This window comes from Rhipicephalus microplus, chromosome 1 (assembly GCF_043290135.1).
Source record: "Rhipicephalus microplus isolate Deutch F79 chromosome 1, USDA_Rmic, whole genome shotgun sequence".
NCBI lineage: Eukaryota > Metazoa > Arthropoda > Arachnida > Ixodida > Ixodidae > Rhipicephalus > Rhipicephalus microplus.
This window is the reverse complement of record NC_134700.1, coordinates 251,003,137-251,025,901: the sequence shown is the minus strand read 5'-3', so window position 1 is coordinate 251,025,901 and position 22,765 is coordinate 251,003,137. Positions and strand designations below refer to the sequence as shown.

The 22,765-nt window shown below is 45.0% G+C and overlaps 1 protein-coding gene across 3 annotated transcripts in view; it reads right to left on the bottom strand.

Annotated features, from left to right (window-relative positions):
• LOC119186303 (transcription factor Sp1-like) overlaps positions 1-22,500 on the bottom strand; it is a 54,268-nt gene extending 31,768 nt beyond the window's left edge. For 2 of the 3 annotated variants that reach the window (XM_037434981.2, XM_075893156.1), the window contains exons 1-5: positions 22,300-22,500; positions 17,050-17,358; positions 12,139-12,294; positions 7,989-8,282; positions 1,910-2,170 (exon numbers count right to left, since the gene is read on the bottom strand). In XM_037434981.2, coding sequence (XP_037290878.1) covers positions 1,910-2,170; positions 7,989-8,282; positions 12,139-12,294; positions 17,050-17,358; positions 22,300-22,362 — 1,083 coding nt within the window. In that variant the 5' untranslated portion in view covers positions 22,363-22,500. The remainder of the gene's footprint in view (positions 1-1,909; positions 2,171-7,988; positions 8,283-12,138; positions 12,295-17,049; positions 17,359-22,299) is intronic. The other variant, XM_075893163.1, reaches the window with a different exon arrangement.
• Positions 22,501-22,765: the final 265 nt, after the last annotated feature.

Sequence of the window (22,765 nt, the reverse complement as noted above, 5' to 3'; positions counted from 1 at the left end):
GTAGCGCCGCGCGCGGTTTCTTTCTGGACGTTTTGTGCGCGCACGGCGGGAGTGAGTGAGATTTCTCCGAGACAGCTAGGGGTAAGCACACATTCCCTTTTCCGTTCGTCGACTCCCATTGTTTGGGGCTCATCGAACTTCGCTGATGGTGCCTCGAGCCCGAGCCGAACGCTCACTTTTGGTTGCCCCTTTGCGTACGCTAGGCCGAAGAGCGATTCGGTGTCCTAGTGCGTGGCCAAGCTACGCCGACCCGTATCTCTCCGAAGCCAACGCGAGCGCCTTTGCCCTCGCTCGAGCTACCGAGCCCTTTGTGCCGGTGTCACCGTGAATCACTTTTACCACGGAGGCGTGCTCGCGGCACCCTTGTGTAGTACTTCTCGCCCGTGGCGTGGATAAGCCCATTGCTTTTCCGCCACGCCTTTGCAACGGACTGTACTGCGTTTTGGTGTTGCCACAGACAATAAACTGTTGCGACCTTGAGCAGTATCGTGTTCTCGCCATGGGGATGGTTAACGCGTACTCTGCGGCTCGCTAAGACCAGACCCATGCTAGTGGCCGTACTCCTTCGGGATACATATCACTACATATTGAATGAACAGATTTCCCCATGTTTGAGTTTTATGACTGCGTGCGCATCACACCTAGACAAAACGAACCTATTGAGTGCTGCATCTACTGTGGATGAAACTGCGATCACTAGCAATGTGATTATAGCTTCCACGCAGTTCCAAAGGCACACGCATGGCCATCACTCACAAAGTCTAAACGAGACAACTGAGCATCAGATCTATCGATGACAAAACCATGGTCGCTAATGACAAGATAATAGATAGCGTTTAAACAGTTCTGAAGGCCACACACACAACGTCAAAATGAGACTGCTGAGCATTGCAACCACTGCAGAAGAAACCTGGCACACTAATGCACAATGGCGGATCATGATCCATGGATGGCAACTATACTAAACAGTTCGCAAGGCACACTGTGAAAATGAGATTATGGTACTGTGTACTCCAGCTGCTGATCACCGATAGCTCCCGAGCAGTTCACGTGCACAGAGTAAAAACACAAATGAAGCAAGTTTGCCAAGCTACTGAAGACCTAGTAGCAAAAACACGATTGTAAATGACAACAGCACCTTTCTGAAGGTCCATTGCCAGCATGGTGATAAATGAAAATATGTACAAAGCACGCTGACTGGCTTTCCTGTCATTACCGGATGGTTTATGCTTATGACAATAGCAACACGGACTGCGCTTGCTCATTTCAGTTGACCATAAATGCCGTTCTGGCTCTTCAGTGTCACGAATTCGCAGCACATCACACTTGGTGTGCTCCGAGGATGGTTCGTATTAACCAGGCTGCGACCGAATATGACCAAATTAACGAGCATTTGTTGTCATACGACAAGGCATATATTTCCTGGAATCAGAGAACAGGTCTGAATTATTCAATTTTTCAAATTGTACAGGGCCATATTAAGCTTTTACTGTATATGGCAGATTTTGTTCTCTTAAGCAACTCCGATACAGAAGACTGTAAAGAAGGCATAGATCATAACACAATGTCGTGTTACAGGAAAATACCTTCTCTCGCTGCTGGCATAATTTATGCATCTGTAGTTCTTGAAACAGAAAATTATCTGTACAAGTTAGGAAGTGGAACACCAAAGAACACTCTTTAAAGCAATAAAATTGTGCTTACAGTGGATTAAAGCAGCTTTCTACACAGCGCAATTAGGCCAAGAGGGAAGTACACACAACAAAACATCACGCAGGGCCCAAACGTGCGAGCAGAATTGCACACCCCTCTGCTACACCAAGTTAGGCATCGCCATGGCAAGGGAAGCAGGAAGGGTGCAGCCACCAGGGGAAGGCAGGGTGCAAAGAGGAGGAAGCATGTGGCGCACCTGCACCTGAGCAGCTACGGCTGCATTCTGTTGGGCCTGCTGCTGCTGCGCCTGAGCACTGGAGGCACTCTGGACGGTGGCTGTCATCTGTGGTGCAGTGGTGATGGTCTCGCCCGTTGAGGTCATCACCATCTGGGTGGCCCCCGACCAGGACGTCGGAGTTGCCGCTGTTTGCTGTTGCTGCTGGGGACGGGTTGCCTGCTGGGGGTTTGCGGGCGTGGCTGTGACTTGGATCGGCTGCAGTTGGCCCTGGGCGGTCAGCTGTGCACCACCACCACCACCAAGCCAGAAATGGGGGGAGAGGAGCAGGAGGAAAGCGAGACCCCGAGAGAGCCGCAAGTCAGTGCAGTGGGCAGGCAGGCAGGCTGGTTAAGTGTGTGGCACATTTGGGTAAGCCATGCTGCTCCCAACAAACAATAGATATCTGCTTTGTATTAATCAGGTGCTTTGTGGTTTGTGGGCATTAGTGCTGCTGACCAGCAAATGAAAACGATCGTGCAGTTCATGACAAGTGCATGCTTAAACAATATAAACAAAAGTGCTGTAGTGGAGCATACGCACCAACGCGTATGCGCCTTCGGAAGACAACGAAAAGCCCGTGCTCTGCTTGCGCGAGAGTTTGTGCCGCCTTTGCCAGACTGGCCGTACGCCCACTTTCCGTTGCGACCTCGTTGCGACTTCTCGGCTCGAATAAACGTCATCACATCGCAACGAGGTCGCAACGGAAAGTGGGCGTACGGCCAGTCTGGCAAAGGCGGCACAAACTCTCGCGCAAGCAGAGCACGGGCTTTTCGTTGTCTTCCGAAGGCGCATACGCGTTGGTGCGTATGCTCCACTACAGTGCCCTCACTTCTTACACCACTACTGCAAAAAACAGTTACACATCTTGTACCCTCATTAAAAAATGTGCCTAGAGGCCCACTGCGTAACCTAGCAGCAAACAATAAGGCAATGGTCTGATATCCCACTATTCAGACAAATAACACGTTCAGACGTGCCCACAACAGAACCTCACTCAAGTGACCACCTAAATGTGCCACACACCAAACCGAGCTTAGGTTAGTACACCAATTGCACCAAGCAAGTGCTAGTCTGCATATGATGAAGTCAGCTGGTGGTCTAATTCAACAGCAACACACAGACAGCCTGCCCCAGCAAATGCATCTAAGCTTTTCCAAAAATGAAATACCTACCATTGTCCAAACAATGCACATTTTAAGCATCAGATAGGAAAAACTTTTTTCAGAAAGGCACTATTGTTATTATGTTCCAGTGAAATCTAATTTGCACAAAAATTTACTTTCAACATTCTGGTGCTACACCTAATGAAGCTAATAGAAGAACACCACACAGTTGGCATCAAATACTTCGGCCACTATATGTTCAGTCATGCCATGCTTGGTTCTTATGCGTCTTCACTGATCGTCACTTGCACCCACAAGTGGAATGTTTAATGACAACCAAAATTTACTCAACCTTACACTACACTATTCAATTTTTTGAACTGCATCTGTGCAATTGCACACAATCTTGGCCAGCAAAATGAGCAGGATGAGTGTTGTCTTTGTTCGGCACATTGGCAACTTCTCCTTGAAAGTGAATGTATCAAAATGACACTTTCACATATAGTAGCTTTGAGCTGTTTCCAAGCCAGAGGAAAAGTCAAGCCATAACTCCAACATGACAAGCCCACATTTTATACTGCAAAAGAGTGGCTACTTGGGCTGGTTGGTAATGCATTTTTGAGGGAAATACACTTTCTTAGTGCGTAGGAAACGTTATTAGGAAAAAAACAGATAGGACAGAGTGCACTCTGTCCTATCTGTCTTCTTCCTAAAAATGTTCCCAGTGCACTAATAAAGTGTATTTCTCTCAAACACCGCATTTTATGTCTACCATAGGCATTTCAAATATTCAGCAGCCATTGCTTATAACAGATATGGCATAAACATGGCTTCAGGTAGCTTGTCTGTGATAAGAGATTTTGTCACTCAAAATCATCAGGAAGCTTTAATGGCAGTAACATAGGGAACACACATACATGTGTGTACACATGATTGAAGCCATTCCTATTCTGGCAAACAAGTTCTTTCAAATGCCTAAATATGTGCTTGCAGACAGCCCCTGCCAGGTCCTTATGACCACCAGTGTTCATTCATCCTTAAAGCACCCTGAAACACTTTTTGAGCGCACAGTAGATCCTCACAGATATGAATTTTCCTGTGGTTTTGGCCCAAGCCCATTAGCCTACAACGTGTTCGAGTATAGTTCCTGTGAACCGATTTTCATCCCACAATGTTGGATACAAATTTTCACTGCCCTGCAAATAAGCACAGCTGACGACAGACTACATTGTCATACAGATGGACCAGGAAATTGGCTGGTTTCTTCAACATGAGAATATCCACAGTAAAAGTTCTTTTTTTTTTTTGAACTCAATAAATTAAAGGATATGCATACTTCCCCATCTTCAAAAACACTGATAATTCATTTATCTTTGTACTTACCGTACTTACTCGCGTAATCCTCGCACTCGCATAATTCTCGCACCCCCCACATCGCCGAAGAAAAATACGATTTTTTTTTTCCTCGAGTAATTATCGCACGCCGAAAACTGCCGCAATAATGTCGTCTGCTCGTTCCAGCCATTGATGATGATAGTGTGCACCATGTGGCGCCATCTCTTAAGTATGAAGCGTACTATTGCACGCAAAATCAATCCAAGTCAAGCCGAAGTGGCCAGTGCGCGTTGCGGCGTGTTTTGTATGCTGTGTCGGTAATCTTGGTACCTTATGGGGTTATACCGAAGCTACACGGCTGCTTCAAGTTGCAAGTGATAGATCATGCACTAAATGACGGCAACAGGGCCGCCGGTAGGCCCTTTGGAGTCTACAAGTTTTGTGTTCGCTACTGGTGACGGCAGCTGAAAGCCACCAAGACACGTTGGGCCTGCCGTGTGCCTAAAACTGGGATTGATGGCAAACGTTATTTCTTCAGAAGGAAACTGCGGACGATTCCGTTAAATAGCCATCAGCCCAATACTGATTTCCTACGCTTACCTTTTGAGGGCTCCTGTTGAGCGACGAACGTTATTGCTACGCCCGCAACGCCCACAAGCTTTGCGTATGGTATTCTAATTCTCGACTAATTGCTTGCACTTTTTGTGTCTCAAATAAATCTTGCCTTGTGTTGAACCTCTGCTTTTATTGGTGAGCTCAGTTATAATTAGTACTTCTTAAAGCTTGTAGCAAGTTGCTGGTGTGAGAACCCCGATTCGCGGCCACTTCGTTTTCTTTTTTGCTCTGTACGTTTTCGTGGAAAGTTTTCGCCGCGCAATTCTCGCAGCCCCCAACTTTGCATCAGTTTACCGGCAAAAAAGTGCGAGGATTATGCGAGTAAATACAGTATGATCTTGAGCAATGGTTGTCTGCTTAATTAATGTTTTTTTTCTCCTGCATTCATGCAACATAGCACCAGGCGTGCTACATTTATGCCTTTCAGACACAAGATGCATGAGTTGGTTATTTTTCTTGTGCTGCGCCTACTACGACAGTAAATACCAATGCAAATCATTGTTTTTAAGACCAGCAGACGCTTGTTATCTCTGACGCACCTCTTTGGCAGATATAATTTGATGTTTAGTTATTTAAAACAACTTCGAAATTCGCTATCTCGATTCGGCTACTATTCTTCGGGTAAGCCTGACATAGGTGAAGGTTGGTGTGCACAGGGTTTTCACCAAGCTTTGCCACACTTTAGTACAACAACTGTTCTTATGCTGCATAGGTACTAGAGTTATCATGAGATATCGCCACATGCTGGCGCAAAACTCATCCATACTGCTCAAGACCTTGAAGCGTGCAAGACGTAACTTCCTACCCCTCTTTCATCATCTATGTAGGTTTCAATGCACTCATCAGGACAAAAGAAAACAGAAAACATTTGGAACTTACAACAAATCTCTGTAACTCTCTTTATACTTCGTGGACTAAAAATATTTACAGCAAGTGATTAATGAGGTATTAAACTCCTATAGTGAGGTCAGTTCATGACTACCATATTTATGTAAAAAACGCACTCACACAATAAATGAACCCTCAACTTCAGTCGTCAGAATTTTGAATTTTTTTCTTCCACATAATAAGCGCATCATCATACATTCACACGCTGCAGTCCCGCTAACCGACACCTAGCACCTCCCTGCCCTTTATATCTGTTAAGTATTTTATTATTATGCCGACCCCCCCTCAACACATTCCCCCCCCCCCCCCCCCCGTTCGCTGGCTACCACACGCCATATTGTTATTTCTGTCAGTGCACAGCACATCCTCCCTCTTTTTTGACTATCTGTGTGCCACAGCGGGGTTCACGAATGGTGTGAGTGTAGAGACATTGCAGCTGACAAGCACACAGCAAGTGAAGGTCACGAAACTGTCCGCACGATCCCACTGTCGCTTCCTGCAAATACGAAAATTCAAGGCCCAACCATATTACACGCGATGTTCAAGCAACGACGACAGGATTTACTGTAGTGAAAAGCCATTTGTCACCATCGTGTCGGCAGTTTTCTGGAAAGCTAGGAAAAATCGCTTGTCACCCAGAAAAGATAGTGACAATTTCTGCAGCATGGTAGCGCCCCTGATTCTCGCTTCGGTTGCAGTTCACTCTCCATGCTTTTTATCCACACATACTTCAAGAAACGCAAGACATAGGCTACCTTTTCTACAGTAACTTCTCGTGTGGACAGCGATGCGGCGGCTGTATTTTGTTGTTAGTCTTGTTACCAACGGTTTGTTTTGATGCTGAGGTGGTAGCTAGCTGCAATTTCGGTTACTTGCTGCAATGTTTACGGCATCATTGTGGTCGTTGTGTGAGGTTGCCATGAAGTTGGCAAAGCACGTCGTAGCATCGTAGTGCATGCTTCTGGGTGCCGCGCGAGATCGCAGCAGATACCACTGTTGCGGTCAAATTATTGTGAAAAAAGCCGAGGAACACTTTTATGGAGTGCACGAGCGGTGCGGGGACAGCTTGCAGAAGGTAGCGCCTTCAACCACCAAAGATGAGTGAAGTGCAACAAAGAAGCCGGTTCCAAACAGCGTACGCGTATGTAAATTGCAAAAGATAAGCGACCTAACTTTTTTTTTGCATTACTGTATTTTTTGTTCATCCTGAAAAAGCTTTCATGAAATTTGCCCCCACATAATAAACGCACCCCCAACATTGCTCCGTCTTTTAAAAAAAATGTGCAATTAAATACAACACTTAGAATGATGTGCAGGAGCACCTATATAAATAATCTTCTACGTAAGTTTCAAGTACATTTAACACTTTAAAAGATACTTTTCAATGATATGGGATAAGTACTCCAGATCACTTGTTCCTTCTTTTCTGAAGTGCCTGCAGATATGTACAGTTTACACAAGGCTTGTTTTTATTTGTGTTTTTTTCTTTTTCTATATGGGGTGCCTACCTAACTATTTACTCCATTCTAACATGCCCTCAAACTTTATGTGCATAGTACTATGACGGCCAAACAGGACAAGATTGAGGCTCTAGCCACATTTACACACCCAAGACTTGAATTTGGAAAGCCATCATTGCTTATTAAAACATAAGTGTCTGTGTGAGTACCAGGCCCCGTATGCAGTCCGGCCAAGATGTGATATACCATGAATGAAAAATGCTTCGCAAATATAAATGATAAACATTGGCCCCAACGTAGAAGCCTTGTTCACGCAACAGTCATGATTTCTTGGTATTTACCTTATGCCTCCCCTTCCCGAAGGAGCAGGCAGGCTTTGTGCCTCTATAGGTGGCAGTTGTCAGCCTGTTCCCTGCCTATTTCCTCTGTCTTCGTGTTCTCTATCTACTCAAAACAAATAAATAAACTAAATAAATGGTCAGCATCTTTTTTTTTCAACTATAATTAACCCTAACCAAATTAACTTGCATCAAAACCTTGACTTCTTAAAATGAAGAACGTGGTATCCCCACTGGTCAAAAGTTGCCACACATTCAGTTTCCAAGTCCCACAAACTGCAGCACAGTGGCACAAAGGTGCACGCTGAAGAGCTCTTACCTGGGCCATCTGCGGTTGCATCTGTGCGAGCTGCTGGACAACTTGTGCAGCGGCAAGCTGCTGCCCTGAAGCCAGCATGTTTCCCTGTGGGGTAGCAACGGCCTGTAACGTTTGCACGGGCACATGGATGGTCTGGAACACAGTCTGGCCGTTGCCTGTCGAAATCGGCACCTGGACTGGTATAGTCTGCTGCATAGGGGCTGCTGCAGCCGCCAGTGGGAGCTGCAGTGTCTGCACAACATTCCCCTGCCGGATGGCCACATTCTGCGTGAATCCTTGTGGACGCAGGAAGCCCTAGGAAAAAATAAAGGGCGAGACAGAAAGAAAGAGCAAATATGTTTTGATTTCCAAAGCAAATCATCATTTTAAAAGGAGACGCGGGTCGAAAAATCGCGTTTTTTCCGGAAATTTTCACTTTTTTGTTTTCAGTCGTATTAGATTCTTTAAACATTCATGTTTACCAGAAATAAATTTCAATCGGTAATTCGTGTCAGAAGTTACTGAAAAATGCGCTCAAGTAAGCCCCGGAGACCTAGAAAATCGCTGAAATCTGCCGAAATCGACGTTTTCCCGGCCCCGGTATCTCGAGGCAGCGGCACCGTGCGCCATTTGTAATCACTGAGGCGGGTAGAGTTGTCCATGCTCTCTCGAAGACAGGCTTGGAAAGTCTCGTCTGGAAAGAAAAAAATACTACAAAAAAGCCTTTTTTTGAACGCCCCTGCGTGCCGTTTGAATCGGGCGGCGCGTCACGTGGTGCCATAGCGAGCGCGCCATTGGCTAGCGCAGCACCCGCTTGTCCCTTCGCCCCGCGTGCATCGCAAGCTGAACTTCGCAAGAATTTATTCAATTAGTTACGCGATGAATCCTGCCAAAAAGCAGCTGTACAAAGTGAAAAAGTAATAACAAGTATGTGGGAAAACGTCGTAAAGTGCGTCGTCAGACTGCGGCAAAGGTGAACGGCCCGGAGAGGTCTAGGCCTAACCCCAGCGCCGGCAACGATCGCGACAGTGACTTCGCCGGCAGCCTCGACGCTGCCGCAAACTTCGTCAGCGCCTCACAAAAAAAACTGGAGTTTTTTTAGAAAAACCAAAGGCATGCGCGTGATGGCGTATCATCAGCAGTGCTGTGCGACATCGATGCGATGACGGCACTTGTGGGCGGAGCGCAGCGCCCGTCTTGCCATGAACACAAACTTGTTGTTCGCGAGGTGGCAGAACGGCGCAAAGGACTGTCGTCCTGTCTCGAGTTGTGGTGTGAGAACAGTGAGTGCGCGTCTGGTGTTCTGTCTTCGACACATACGTCGAGGCGTGTTGCCTCCGGCGAAGCCGCCGCAGCATCTGACGACTGCGCGGAAGTGGGGCACTACGGCAATGGCAGCTCGCGCGATAGCTTCGCGGCTAATGTGAAAGCTGTTGTAGCCTCGCGTGCCATAGGCATCGGACATGACCAGCTTTCGCGGTTCTGTGCCATTGTTGGACTAGCGAAGCCCATGCACCACAAAACCTTCCAGGCAATCAGCAAGAAGGTTCACGATGCTGCTATGAGGGCCGTAACCGAAAATTTGAACCAGGCAAGAGTCGTAACAAAGCAGGTGGTTGATGGTAGTGACGTGGCCGTAATGTATGACAGAACTTGGCAGAAACGGGGCCATAAAAGCCACAACGGAGTCAGTGCGGCTATCTCCCTGCACACCGGCCTGTGCTTAGATTTCGAAGTCCTGTCGAATTACTGCCACGCTTGCAGTCTACACAACGACATGGGCTCTGAACAGGAAATCTGGCAGGCCTACCACAGACCTGTCTGTGAGAAGAACACCGATAGCTCCACTCATGGCATGGAAGCTGAAGCAGCACTACGGATATGGGAGCGCACTTTGCTGTATGAGACTCCACTTCGCTTCACAACATTTCTTAGTGATGGCGACAGCAAAGCATATAACGGAGTTTGTGATGCCAAGGTGTATGGTGCAGGTGCCATCTGCAAGGAGGACTGCACTAATCATGTTGCGAAGCGCCTAGGCACTGGCATACGCAAATTGCTGACACCACTGCCCAGAAGCGAGAAGCTCAAGCCTGCCACCATTGAAAAGCTGCAGACATACTATGAGATCGCCATCACGGGCAATAGAGGCGACCTACGGGACATGTACACTGCCATATGGGCGTCCTACTTTCACTCTTGCTCCACTGATGGTGCTGGCAGCCACAACTTCTGCCCACCAGGCCAAGAATTGTGGTGCAAGCACAAGCGTGCTGAAGCAATGGGCGAGCCTGCACCACAGCATACAGCACTTCTGACAAAGGCACAGGACCGGGCACTGCTGCCCATATACAAGCGCCTTTCTGACGAGAAGCTGCTGGCCCGATACCTTCGAGGGAAAACTCAGAACGCTGCTGAGTCTCTCAAAAGCAAGGTGTGGCTGCTGTGCCCAAAAACAGTTTGCTTCCCGAAGTGCTGTGGAGACTGCCACAGCCATTGCTGTGCTCTGGTATAACTGGAGCCATGCAAGCTTCGAGGTGGTCCTGGAGGAGCTTGGTGTTCTACCACCAGCAAGCTTGACCACCCTGGGGGACTACAGCGACAAGAGGCGCATTCAGAAGATGAATGCCCAACAGACTGCTGAGGCGAGGGCTCACCGCCGCGCATCGGCCACGAGAGCTCGCCTACAGGACTCCGCTCGGAAGGACCGCGAAGGAGTTACATACTGTGCGGGTGAATTCTAATCACCGTGGCCAGCTCCTGGACATACTGCCTGTGCATTGAACACACATTTGAGTGTTTGCAAGTGCACCCTAATTAGTAAACATGTTTCAAACTTTCAAACGTGTTTTTCTCATTTTGAAATTTTTGGCGACGGTCACATTTCACTCACATAGTTTCATCCCCTTAAAATTGTTCTATTGCGCTGAAACTTGGCACACACATTCTTCAAAGTGTGTAGAGTGCCCGTTATCTATTCTGATTTATGATACATAGCCATTATCAATAAAAACATACGAAGAAATCATACAAGAAACCCTGAAAAAAAGAAGTTTGGCAGATCTGCTCATTTTTTGTAGTAACAGCTTTTTTTTCTCATAATTTTAACCTCTTAAATGCACACAGTAGTTTATGACAAGCATAATAAGCTATTACACAAACATCTACACAAAAGTTTTGATGTCAAAAAAGCGAGAGTAAAAATACCTTTGTTTTGCTATTGCATGTATAATAACTTTAAAAGTAATGAGGCCACACAAAATCTAATAACAGTTTTGGAATCTACAAGAAAAAATATCTCTGTGGCTAAATTTTGGAAACCCTAACTTGAAAACTAAAGAAAAAGTGTTTTCCAGTAGCGTCTCCCCTTAAGAGCAAGAGCTCCGTTGACACCAGGAGGTACTTTTCTATATCAAACGTGTGGACAAAAAAAAAGAACACATTGACATTTTTAACTGCTACATGCGATTGCCTAGCTAAGTTTCAGCAATAAACTGCTCCAAGACATGATGGTCATAGTTTTGTTCACAAAGATAATAATAATAAAATCTGCAGTTCTATGTCCCATAATCATGATATGATTATGAGAGATGCCGTAGTGGAGGGCTCCAAAAATTTTGACCATCTGGTGTTCTTTAACGTGCCCTGACATCGCACAGTACACGGGCTACTATCACATCGCCTCCATCTAAATGCGGCCGCCACGGTTGGGATCGAACCCGCAACCTTCGGGTCAGCAGCCAAGCACCCTAGCCACTGTTGCACCGAAGCGTACTCGCAATAATGCATATCGTTGTTTCATGGTAAACAGTTTGTTGTTCCCAAGAGCATAGTATGCTGCAGACAAGCTGTATTTGGCGGTACCATATGTAATTGAGTGACTGCAGGCACCCGATTACATAGGGCACTGCCTGGCACAGCCTGTTTGCAGCATACTATACATTGCCATGGTGAAGTCATGTATGCACTTGGACACATCTCTAACTTGGTGACAGCGCAACGTGGACAAGGATAAAAGGAGGAAACATACACCACCGCGTTGTGTTGCACATTTCTTGTCCTCGTCTTTGTTGTGCTGTAACCAAGTTAAAGATGAATACCAGCCAAGTGGCCTATCTTGACATCTTCCTGCAATCAATTGGAATGGATTTTTAAGTCACATTTTTTGTACCTGGTTAGCAAGAAGTGTGGGTCCTCCGCCAGTCAGTTGAATGGCCTGCTGACCACCGGTGAAAGACGCTGGTATAAAAATGGCCTCCTGTCCATCAATCTGGATGTTCTGAATCTGGGGGATCGCATTGTAAGTTATCTGGCCACTTGGTGTCACCTGCACAAGGACGAAAGGCAAGTAAGTAACCATTCCCAAAACAGAAGGCTGTGCACAATCATTAAAGGGACAGAAAACCACTCCCGATATGACTGAGATAACCCCACTGAAAGAAAGATTGCTGTATTGTCTAAAACGAACACTTTATTCTAGCTCAACATAAATTTAAATTTTTATTTATTCACTCAAAATTATCTTTGGTGTCTCATGCGGCAAAAAAGTGAAGATGCACATGATGGCGATCACATGATTGTTTGCAGTGTATTCTGTTAATTGTCTCTATATCAGCGTTAAAATGCAGCACTTTTTTATTATAGCATTTTCTGACTTAAACCCTGCCAATGGCTTCGATTGTACTAAACAGAATAGCAGCACTGCCTTTGATTGGCACACGATCTGAAGCTCACGATCGGCACATGCCAACGAGTAGGAAACGTACAAACAGTGCCTCGTGGCCACCACAATTCAACTCTGGCAATAAGTTGCCAGAGCTAAATTGCGAAGGCCACGAGTGCCTGGCTCGTGAGATGGAGAATGGATCTCACATGACGACGAGCATTTGAACAACTTATTTTAGCTGCTTTTTATATTCAAAAAAGTTTGAAAAACAGCTGAAGATGGTTAACCACAGTTTCACTAGCTCCCGTGAGAGCAGAACCTTAAGCATAATGAACGCTTTGCAACAAAAGCTATCGGCATTGCTGGAATAGAAACTCGCACTTTTACGATGGCTTCTCAGAACAAAAAATTCATCTAACAGAATATCAATGCACATTTGGAATCAACTGCTGCAGGTTTAACCACTACCAAGGGGGAGCTTTCCATTGTACTGTAAGAAATGTGGGTCAAGAAAAATCAGTTGTCTGTCCCTTTAGGCCATCCTGTAACAACTTGATTCTTTAGGTGGCAACAATTTTATTTTCTAAAACAGGGCAGGCATCATTTTAAGGGAAACTAAACTGCAAAACGATTTTTCACGTATTAGTGAAGCAGTATTTCACAATCCAGAAAACACCACTTTTACCGCGAGACGATGCCTGGTAAGTGAGAAAACGCACCAAAAAAAATACGCCACCTTCAGATTCTTAAACATCATAACGTCAGAAATTTCAAAGGTGTCTACTAAGTCCTACGTATCTCCTAATCGATAAATTTCAACTACATTGTCATCTGTTGGGGCCATTGAACTTGCATACGAAGTTTCAGAAAGCTTCATCGAGCCAATGTTGCAAAACTACGAAAAATACATTTTGAAATTTGTTATGTCATGCATGGACATCTTGGCATGAAATTTTAAAATGAAACTTCACACTTTATTTTCTCCACTACTATTGAACTTATGATATTGAAAGTTGTGACATTAGAATCTTCAGAGGGCAGTTCTAAACCAAGTTGTCATTTATTTTTAGTGTCCCTTTAAAACATCGTAAGCAGTGACGACCATAAGCAGTGATGATGTAATGATTTCCCAATACACATTTATACACCACTATGTATAGGCCATGTTTCGATGGTGCAATGAATTCTGTCACACTTTATTCACAAAATGGGAAGGTATTTTCATCCACACATGAACTTTAGCTGATAACATCTGTTCTTGACATGAGTGATGTCACTTTAGCAAGGCCACAAGGAGCTGTGGTAATGTCCTGCTTACTTTCATGACCGCGCCTATGCTCATCAATAGTATGTTGTAGATATTTACAACTTCAATATTCGCCCCGTTCTGAGCACTTGTGTACACGTTGCACCATCTGACATGTAAAAGAAGAAGTACTTTATCAGTTTCGTTTTTGTGTCTTTTTTTTTTTTTCGAACACATGGTTATTTTAAAGCGCCTTTCTATACGTGTGGTTGAGCGTGCATAGTTTCAATGATAGCGTCGACGCCCCATGTGATCGCTTCACGTAAATGGCGAATTTCAGAGGATTCTCATGCATCTGGGCTGGAATCTTAAAATGATGACACCAGCGCAGGCTCGGAAGATGACATAAACACTTCTGATTTCAGCACAGACGACGAGAGTTCATCAAACCGCCCCGGCACATCCGTGGTCGTCCGCCGATGAGTTTAGCTTTGTGCTCGGGCCGCGTTATGACCGGCGTGTGTCGTTTTAAGTTGATCCGATGTGTTCTGAAGGTTAGGGCTCTCGTCCGCTGCATGTCCACATACTTAGAGTGGGACCCCTTGCCGGCGGCAGCGCAGTGAGCGCAGTTTCTTGCGTGAAGGCATCCGGCAGTGAACATTGGAACTGAACTCCGTAGTGTCCCACGGCGCTTCGTGACAGCTGTCACCTTTGTTTTTTACTGCTCAAGTTATTGGATAGAACAGAAGGGTTTTTGTGAAACATGCGCAGCCAACCTGCCTTTTACCGCATCGCGAAACTGCTTCGCCCAGTGGCATGAAAGACACCACATGTAATGTTATTCTATGTACACAAAAACTTTTGCATTTATAGCACTTATATTTACAGGATTATTGTGTGTATGTTTCTTGTGCTTAAAATGTATATATCAATTTTTTATGCTTACCCTGTTCAGAGCAGTGTTGATGGTTTTATAAAATTTTTTTTGTTCATGTTACAATTTTACTGTACTCCTTGCTGTACGATTTGATACCATAAACATCAACATCAGAAACTTAAAGTTTGGGTGCCATAAAAAATAACATTTCTTGGACTACCCGAAAATGGCCATGTTTCTTGTGGTCACGAAAGTGTTAATCCATTGCATGCCTGTAAGACAGCCACCACAGATTTCTCTCGAGTAAACACAGCTTCATCCCCAGAATAAAGCGTGAGAAGAATCAAGAGCATCCCTCTCAGAGATAAGGACAATGAAAGCTTGCAGTGAACAGTAACACTAAAAGCTCAACTATCTCCTCTGACCGCACAGTTTTATGAACCTCACATTTTTTAATCAAAAGTACTTGAGCAAACATTGTCGCTGCTTTTTTACTGAACATTTTATACACAACTCAGCACCGTTCATTAAAAAGCGATACTGAGTCGCTTTGCGCACTATCATCGCACATTACGTACACTACACCCACACAGCATGCTGATAAAAAGCAGCTGTGATACGTTTTGATGCATACACGATCGCTCTTTATAAGGTGCTAGTATGTAAGAACACACGAGCGTGGGACAAATAGCCTAAAACCCCAATTCAACTGATGCTCCTCCGACATCAAAAATAAAGTGAAAAGCACCATGCTTTTCCATGAACTGTTGGTCACTCCAACCGCGCATCTGTTGTAGGTTTAATAAACTGTTGTAGGTTTTACACGCACCTAAAGAGCCATGCCATTATTTTTTAAGTTATATTTCGCTGTATCTTGATTTTATGTCTAGCATGCACAAGCCAATGGAAATGCAACATTTTGTGCAACGCTGTAGACAGAACACTGCATGCTCCGCTTGTCATATCCGACTTATACACTGGAATGGCCCATTACGCACAATTGGCTGCAGTTTTTTAGTGGCGATATTGAGGCAGTCATTCCAACATTATGAGAGACTTCAGCGCCCTGCGTCGGGTTTGAGGCAATTTGCCATGTGCTTCCATGTTCCCGCTCTTATTACTCATGAAAGTACATTGAAAGCAGGTCGGCTTACAGAAATTGATTGTGTCAACACACATTTACTCCAATACAGAAAAAAAGATCAGGTGTTCATCGATGAGGAGGTCTTTGTTGGTGGTGGGCCTAAATTGTCTCCCACGCCAAAATATTTTCGTATTCACCAAGCATGTGGATGTCCCTAGGACTTGACTCATATGCACAGGGGTAAAACAGCATAGACAAATGTATAGCAATATTATTCTTTAACCAAATAAAGCCCGTGATCCCTTGGTCACTAGTATAATAGCCTGTTTGGCCACTGTAAAACCTACTACAAGCAAAATTTCACACACCACACCACATGTAGATAATATGCAGACGACCACTTTTTCCACATAGGAGAAGACTAAGTAGTTTTGATATTTACTGACCTGAATTTTACAAGCTCTTGTAAGTTTCCAGCAAGCAAAAAGCACTTTGCACAAAAAGCACTTGCTAGATTAGCCTTGTTATCTACGATTCTGTGCAGATAAGAAATCATGCGAGACCTTTTACTTAATAGTACGTACTAAATGTTTAGTTCTGTGATAAACCGAATTTCCGCAAGAAAACCCAGAAAGCCTTCGTTAAAAACAGTTGTCAACATAGTGCTAATGTGCAAGCAGCCACCTATGTTTACACGAAAATACCTTGAATCCCACCTCGCTTTATGCTCTCTGAAAGCGACAGTCAATCGAGCACTATAAAACCATCTCTAAATAATTAATTGTAGCGCACTCCTGCCAGTGAGCTCTCCAGCCATGATAATTGACTCATTACCTACTTATTGCAACAATAAAATCAAATCTTGTGTGTCAGTGGTTTTTTTAACATTATAGGAAAGAAAGTCTGCACTTTTATATGCTGGTTTAGCCATGTTTCCATTTTCATTTCTTCCAAAAAGTTATACTATATTGTAAGCAAACATCAATAAACCATGACTTTTTTATTGCTTTTGAAGGTTTCATTTTAGGAAAGCTTTGTCGCAGCAACGACCAAGTTCTCGCCAAGCCACATTCAAGACAATAACCATCTACACACAAGCATTCCAATGATGTCATGGCAACCTTTAAGAAACTGCTATAAATGGGTCGTGCAGGATCTCCCTCTATATACCACTGCACAAGACTTCATCATTTGGCTGCTTTTATTTACCTGTGCCACAAACTGTGTGCCAGGAGAGAAAACTGCCTGTTGTGCTTGCTGTGCTGCCTTGACTGTAGGTGAAGGCATAGGCGTGACAGTGCCATCCGGGTTGAGCACACCCATGGTCGGTGTCTGTACATATTGAGCGACCAGTTCACCCGCTCCTGCTGGGAGCACGGTGGCACTGTTGGTTTTGGCGGGCGAGGCGTCTCCATTGGCGCCATCGCCGCCACCACTGTCATCAGCTGGGGAATCCGTTGGGGAGCCGATCTTGCTACACGTGGCGGCCAGCAAAGCCAATGGAGATGGCTGTACTTCCTGCAAGACCACAACAGCAGAAAGGCACCCTGTAAACGTCACAGCATTGCTTGCCTTTATAAATGACCGCAGAGGGACGTGGGCACAATCAACAGCAAACGCGACATGCCGCACAAGTGCCATCTCCTTTCAATGCAATAAATATATCTTGGGAACCATTCATGTTCATCATCATCATCGGCAAATCCTATATATCTAGCAGATTCCACTTTATGACTGCGAATTTTTTAGTTTTGTTGCTCCACATCTATCCACAGCCATTCTTAGCTGTGCTTTCTATCTCTTGATCTCCATTCCAATGCTCTAACTGGCCCTCTGTCATCTGTATCTCTCAATACCAAGAACTACTGGGATATCAGCTGCCAGTGTTCACTCTCTGAACCATTTTGTTGTCTTCCTATCTCTCCAGGTTATAACTATCATTCTTCATTCCACTGCACACTGGTCATCCTATTCTTAAATCTGAGTTTCTTGTAGTTCTCCACGTTTATGCCATATACCCTAGGACTGGTCAAATCCAATGTACACTTTCTGCTTTTGAGATGGTGGCAAGTTGCCAATCATGAATTGAGAATGCCTGCCATATCTGTACCAACCTATTCTTATTTTTCACCAGTTTCCCTTATATGACTAGCCTCCCCTGTTACAGTTTAACTTACACAGATACACTATTTCAGTGTATTAGGAGTATGGCTGTCTATCACTAATTCTTCCTCTTTTGCTGGTCTACCTAGAATTCATTATATCGTTGACGATCTCAAACCTGTGTACTTAGACACCGACACTTTAACGTCTTGTATTGCAACAAAAAATTTGTGAAAACACAGTCATAATTTTCTGCAAACAAGCAGACAGATGTCGATGCTACGAGACCTCAAACTATATAGTTCACCTAAAGCCATTTGCGAACAAGAACAGGCGCAACCATCTCGTGCTTGGTGTGATGTCATCGTCTACTCGTTCGATTTTTTTGTTCACACTAGCGTGCTACAATCTTATTGGCAGTTGCACATGCATGCTTCTTGTGACATTTTATTACTTGTCAAAATGCTTTCCTCCTCTTATAGGGATACTGAACATAAATCGGGAAAAACAGACTAAACTTTAAAAATCTTGGAACACGCGGCTATTCCGATAAACAAAGTTAATATCCCATATTTTTGTACATTTGGCTGTATTTTTGATGCATTGCCAGCACGTGGTGACTGTAAATGACCACGAGCTATGATGTAACAATGGCTGCACACATGCAGGGTGCATGTGTACTTGTCCTCCTCTCCTTTCATCCCACCCCTCTTCACTCTCACCCATGCTATACCCCAGCCAGGAGCATTGTATGCTACTAATGCTGCTCATAACATTTATCTGAACTCTATGGGGAGCTGAGAGGGTTGAGGCTACTGGTGCTGTTCATAGCAGTGCTGGGAACTGGGTAAGTTGTGAGGCACAGTCGGCGACTGGCATTGTTGGCTTGCACGTTTCAGGAGCTTGTGATGCCACCAAACATTCACGGTGCAGCCACTACACGCGGCAGTTTGTGAAAAATGCATTAAATGCATTACTAAATGCGAAGCATTTCCTTGCGTACTGCAAGCACTTTTGATGTGTGTCTGGCTGTCTGTCTAGCCGCTTACTTCTGGGTGCTCTCGTGATCACTCCCTCAACTTGGCGTGAACCAAAATTAGTATGGAAGGGTAAGATGGTTTGACGAATATGACGCACTGGTCAAGACAGGAATACTGCCACCGTTGCATACGTCGTCAAACACTTTCCGCCAGACAGGGGCACATTCCCGTGTGGGTATGTACCACTGGTATGCGGGTATGTGCCACAGGTGATTGACGCTTAGTATTTACCCAGGAACATGGAGAGAACACACATGGGTAATTTTAATGTGTGAATGTTAAGAAAAAGCTGACATCGGCAGCGTTGGCCCGAATAAATGCAAAGAATACATCTCGGGGTCCCAGCAAGAATCTAAGCACAGCATTCTGCGTGGCAATCAAGTTTTCTACCACAGAGCCATGCCAGGTCTCGAAACTACTATTCAAATAGACTCTAATATTTGTGAAACATCAATTATGGTTGCAGTGCTGGCTATCCAATTTTACAAACATTCCATATGTACTCCAACGAGGGTGGCGTGAAAAGTTCTCATTCTCAATACGAATCATATGAGCTAGAACTTGCAGCACTCATGTGCACGTTCATACTAGTCTCTCCAAGTCTCGAATGAAACGCCATCTAGTGCTGACTAGCAGTTTGGCTTTAACAGTTGATCACAGTAGGTGTAGTGCGAAGCACCGTTAGGCATGGAGAAGCTAGAGCACAATGTGCAGAGTTGCAGCTCCTTGCTTACCGTAAGTGCAATCGACAAATCACCCCTTCTCATCTCAGATGCCTTGACAATCAGCCAGGAATTTACGTCGAATGCATATATAAGAACACATCACAAGGGTGCTATAAAAAAAAATGACGAATAATCAGAATTGTGGCACGGTGCTGCAATAGTGATTGCTATGTCTATTCGATGTCACAGTGTCAAATCACTAAAATTTGGATGCAAGAAAGGAATGTTTGGCTTTTATTTTCTTAGTAATGCACAGATCCCATTCCTTTTCTTTATTGGTGACTCTATGCAGAGGCATGCCCTCATTACTTCCAGAATAGCTACAAGAGGTTCTAAATGAAAAGGTACAAAACATTGTATGGGAGAATGTAGCGATACACCTAGGGATGCAATTGTAGTCTTCACCATGGATAGGAGCACGAGCAGGAGAGAGCAAATGCTTGTATAAAGAGTGTCATTCAAATTTTGCAGCAGTTCCCATGAGGACAGAATGACTGAGGGGCAGCGAGGCATTATCCGATTTCTGGGAGCTGAAGGCGTTCAATCGGCTACGATGCATCGCCTGGAATTTTTATGTGTTTGGTGCAGTGAAAAAACATCTGAAAGGGAAACGCTACCACACAGACAACAAACTCAATGATGCTGTGAAGGACACGGTCTCATCACGGCCACATGAATTCTGGGGAAATCGTATTCTTCGGAGTGTTCATCAATGGAGTCGTTGTGATCAAGCACATAGTGTACACGTTTAATTGATTATTAAATGTCGTTTCATACCTTTTCATTTCAATGCCCTTGTAGTTTTGAAAGGCGAATGAAAAATAAGTAGCACGACAATGCGTCAAGTGAAAGTAATTTTTGCATCATACTGGCTCTAGTATATATATAAACAGATCTTGTAATGCTTTTCTGCATCCCTTCAAGGTATAGTCTGATTTGTGTTGCCTTCCTCACCAGTTAGAACAAACTTGCAGAAACAAAACTAATATATCATTTTTTTTCTGTAAACCAAAGGGCAACACATTCAAACACGAGCTGTGGCCAGCCTGCACTGCAGATTACAGTGTGATCTTACACTAGCAGTCTGAATTCCCAGTTGCGGCACGAGGAACTGGCTTTCAAAACAAAAATGGAAGTTTGAATGCTGCGGTAACTAAAACTTGTTTATATCTTCCACGTATCGTCATCTACTCTTTGTTAGCACAATATTGGCATGTATTCCAATATTAAGCATAATACAATGTCACCCTCAGTGGATAAGATAATATAGGCCCTACAAGTTTTTTTTATTATTGTGTACTGCATTATTATTACGCCTATCGCGAGCAGATACCACACAGGTGTTTGCTTTGTCTAGTGTGTTGATGTATAATTCATGCGGCAATAAAAGAGGCCACACGAGACAAGCATCTGTGCAGGTCAACTTGGGCCTCCAATCACCCAAGTACAGTACTCCGCAGGACAGTATGCAAGAACAACAACTCGTCTAGTTCATGTGTTCCATCGAAATTAGTAAACGTCATTACGATTAGCCAAGAGCAGATAAAGACCGCGTCGTCTAAAGCCTGTGTTGTTGTTTTTTTTTTCCTCGGCTCAGCTGAGCGTGTTTTTCTTTCCCCTTCGTTCCTAATTCACGGCCATTTTACGAGGTTTGGTTAACATTCCAGTTTCGCGACTCAGAGTTCGGGTGACGAATAACACTACTGAAAGAGGGTGCCGAAATCGGCTATTTCAGCACAAATGTATTTCGGAGCGGTGCATTTGCAGCCGTCTCAAGCCTAGCTGTGGCACTCAAGGCCATCGACGACGCGCCCAGAGACAAGTGTTTACACCATTCCGCCAGCGAAGTCAGCTGCGAGGACTCTTTTCACCCAAGTGCGTTCAACAGGTGGTCCGAAATATTGTGATTTTGCAGCCTGCGTTGTGCCCTTAGTAATCGCGGAGGGAAAGTGTGACGTCGCCCGCGCTGTCGTCGATCGTTGTGCAAGGCCCGAAACCTTAGGGCAGTCACTGTCAGCAGTGGCAGAAATCACAAATTGCACAAGCTTCTCTTCAATACGCGCAGACTGCGTAAAAATGCGCGATGAAAAATGTATGCATATCATGCTTCACTGGTGCAAGAAAGGAAGTCGGCCTCACAGGAATCGCGGCAGTGTTCACGTAACTGTGTCGCCAAATCAACGTGCAAACGTTCTAAATGCGATCTTAATTGCACATGAAATAGATATGACCCGTTAAATGTATGCAAAACAAATGTACAGAACACAACATGTTCATTAGCTCGCAATCAGCCTCGACAGCGCTTTCCGTGGCCCAAGTGCGCGCGAGTCATGCACTCACGCAAAAGCTATGGCAGTCGCCGAAGCTACACAAAGCGTAAGTCAAGAAGCAATCCTTGAAGCACTGCACTCCGTGACATGTGCTCGCGCCCCGATCCCTCCACCCACTTCAAGACAGTGCGCGAGCTGTCCGAAACGTGGGGGCAAGCGACACCACAGTTATAGGCGGGGTCACGGGATGAGGGGCAGGTCATTGAGACGCCATGATGGGTTAGGGTCGGCCCGTAGGCAACCGAGGACTGATCGACTTACTTGCGAGTTAGCACTGGGAACGACGTATTCCGATTCTTGGCTCCTTTCGGTGGTCGTGCTCATTCTGAGCCACGGAGCACTGTCTCCTACGCCGAGTCCCAGAGGGACTCGGACTTTCGGGGACAGCACTTGAGGATGCCATCCATATGTGAAGTAATTTTCATAGGCAAACGCGGCAGCCTTCCAGCGGGCTGCCTGCCTCTGGAGTGCGCGCTCCTGCGTGCGCAGGCAGTGAAAAAGTAGTTCTTTGAAGATAATTTTTTTGCGCGCCTGCGGAGGATTTGTACAAAATATCCAGCATCATCTAAAGCTTCTTAAACACTTCAATATTGTATAAAATAATTTGTTCGACAGTAAAATGCAATAAATATGTTGACTGATAGGAGGGTGGTCGCAGGCGCGCGGGTGGGACGAAGGCAGAGCGGGCGGCAAAAAAAAAGAAAGCGTCGGCGGAAGAGTCGCGCGC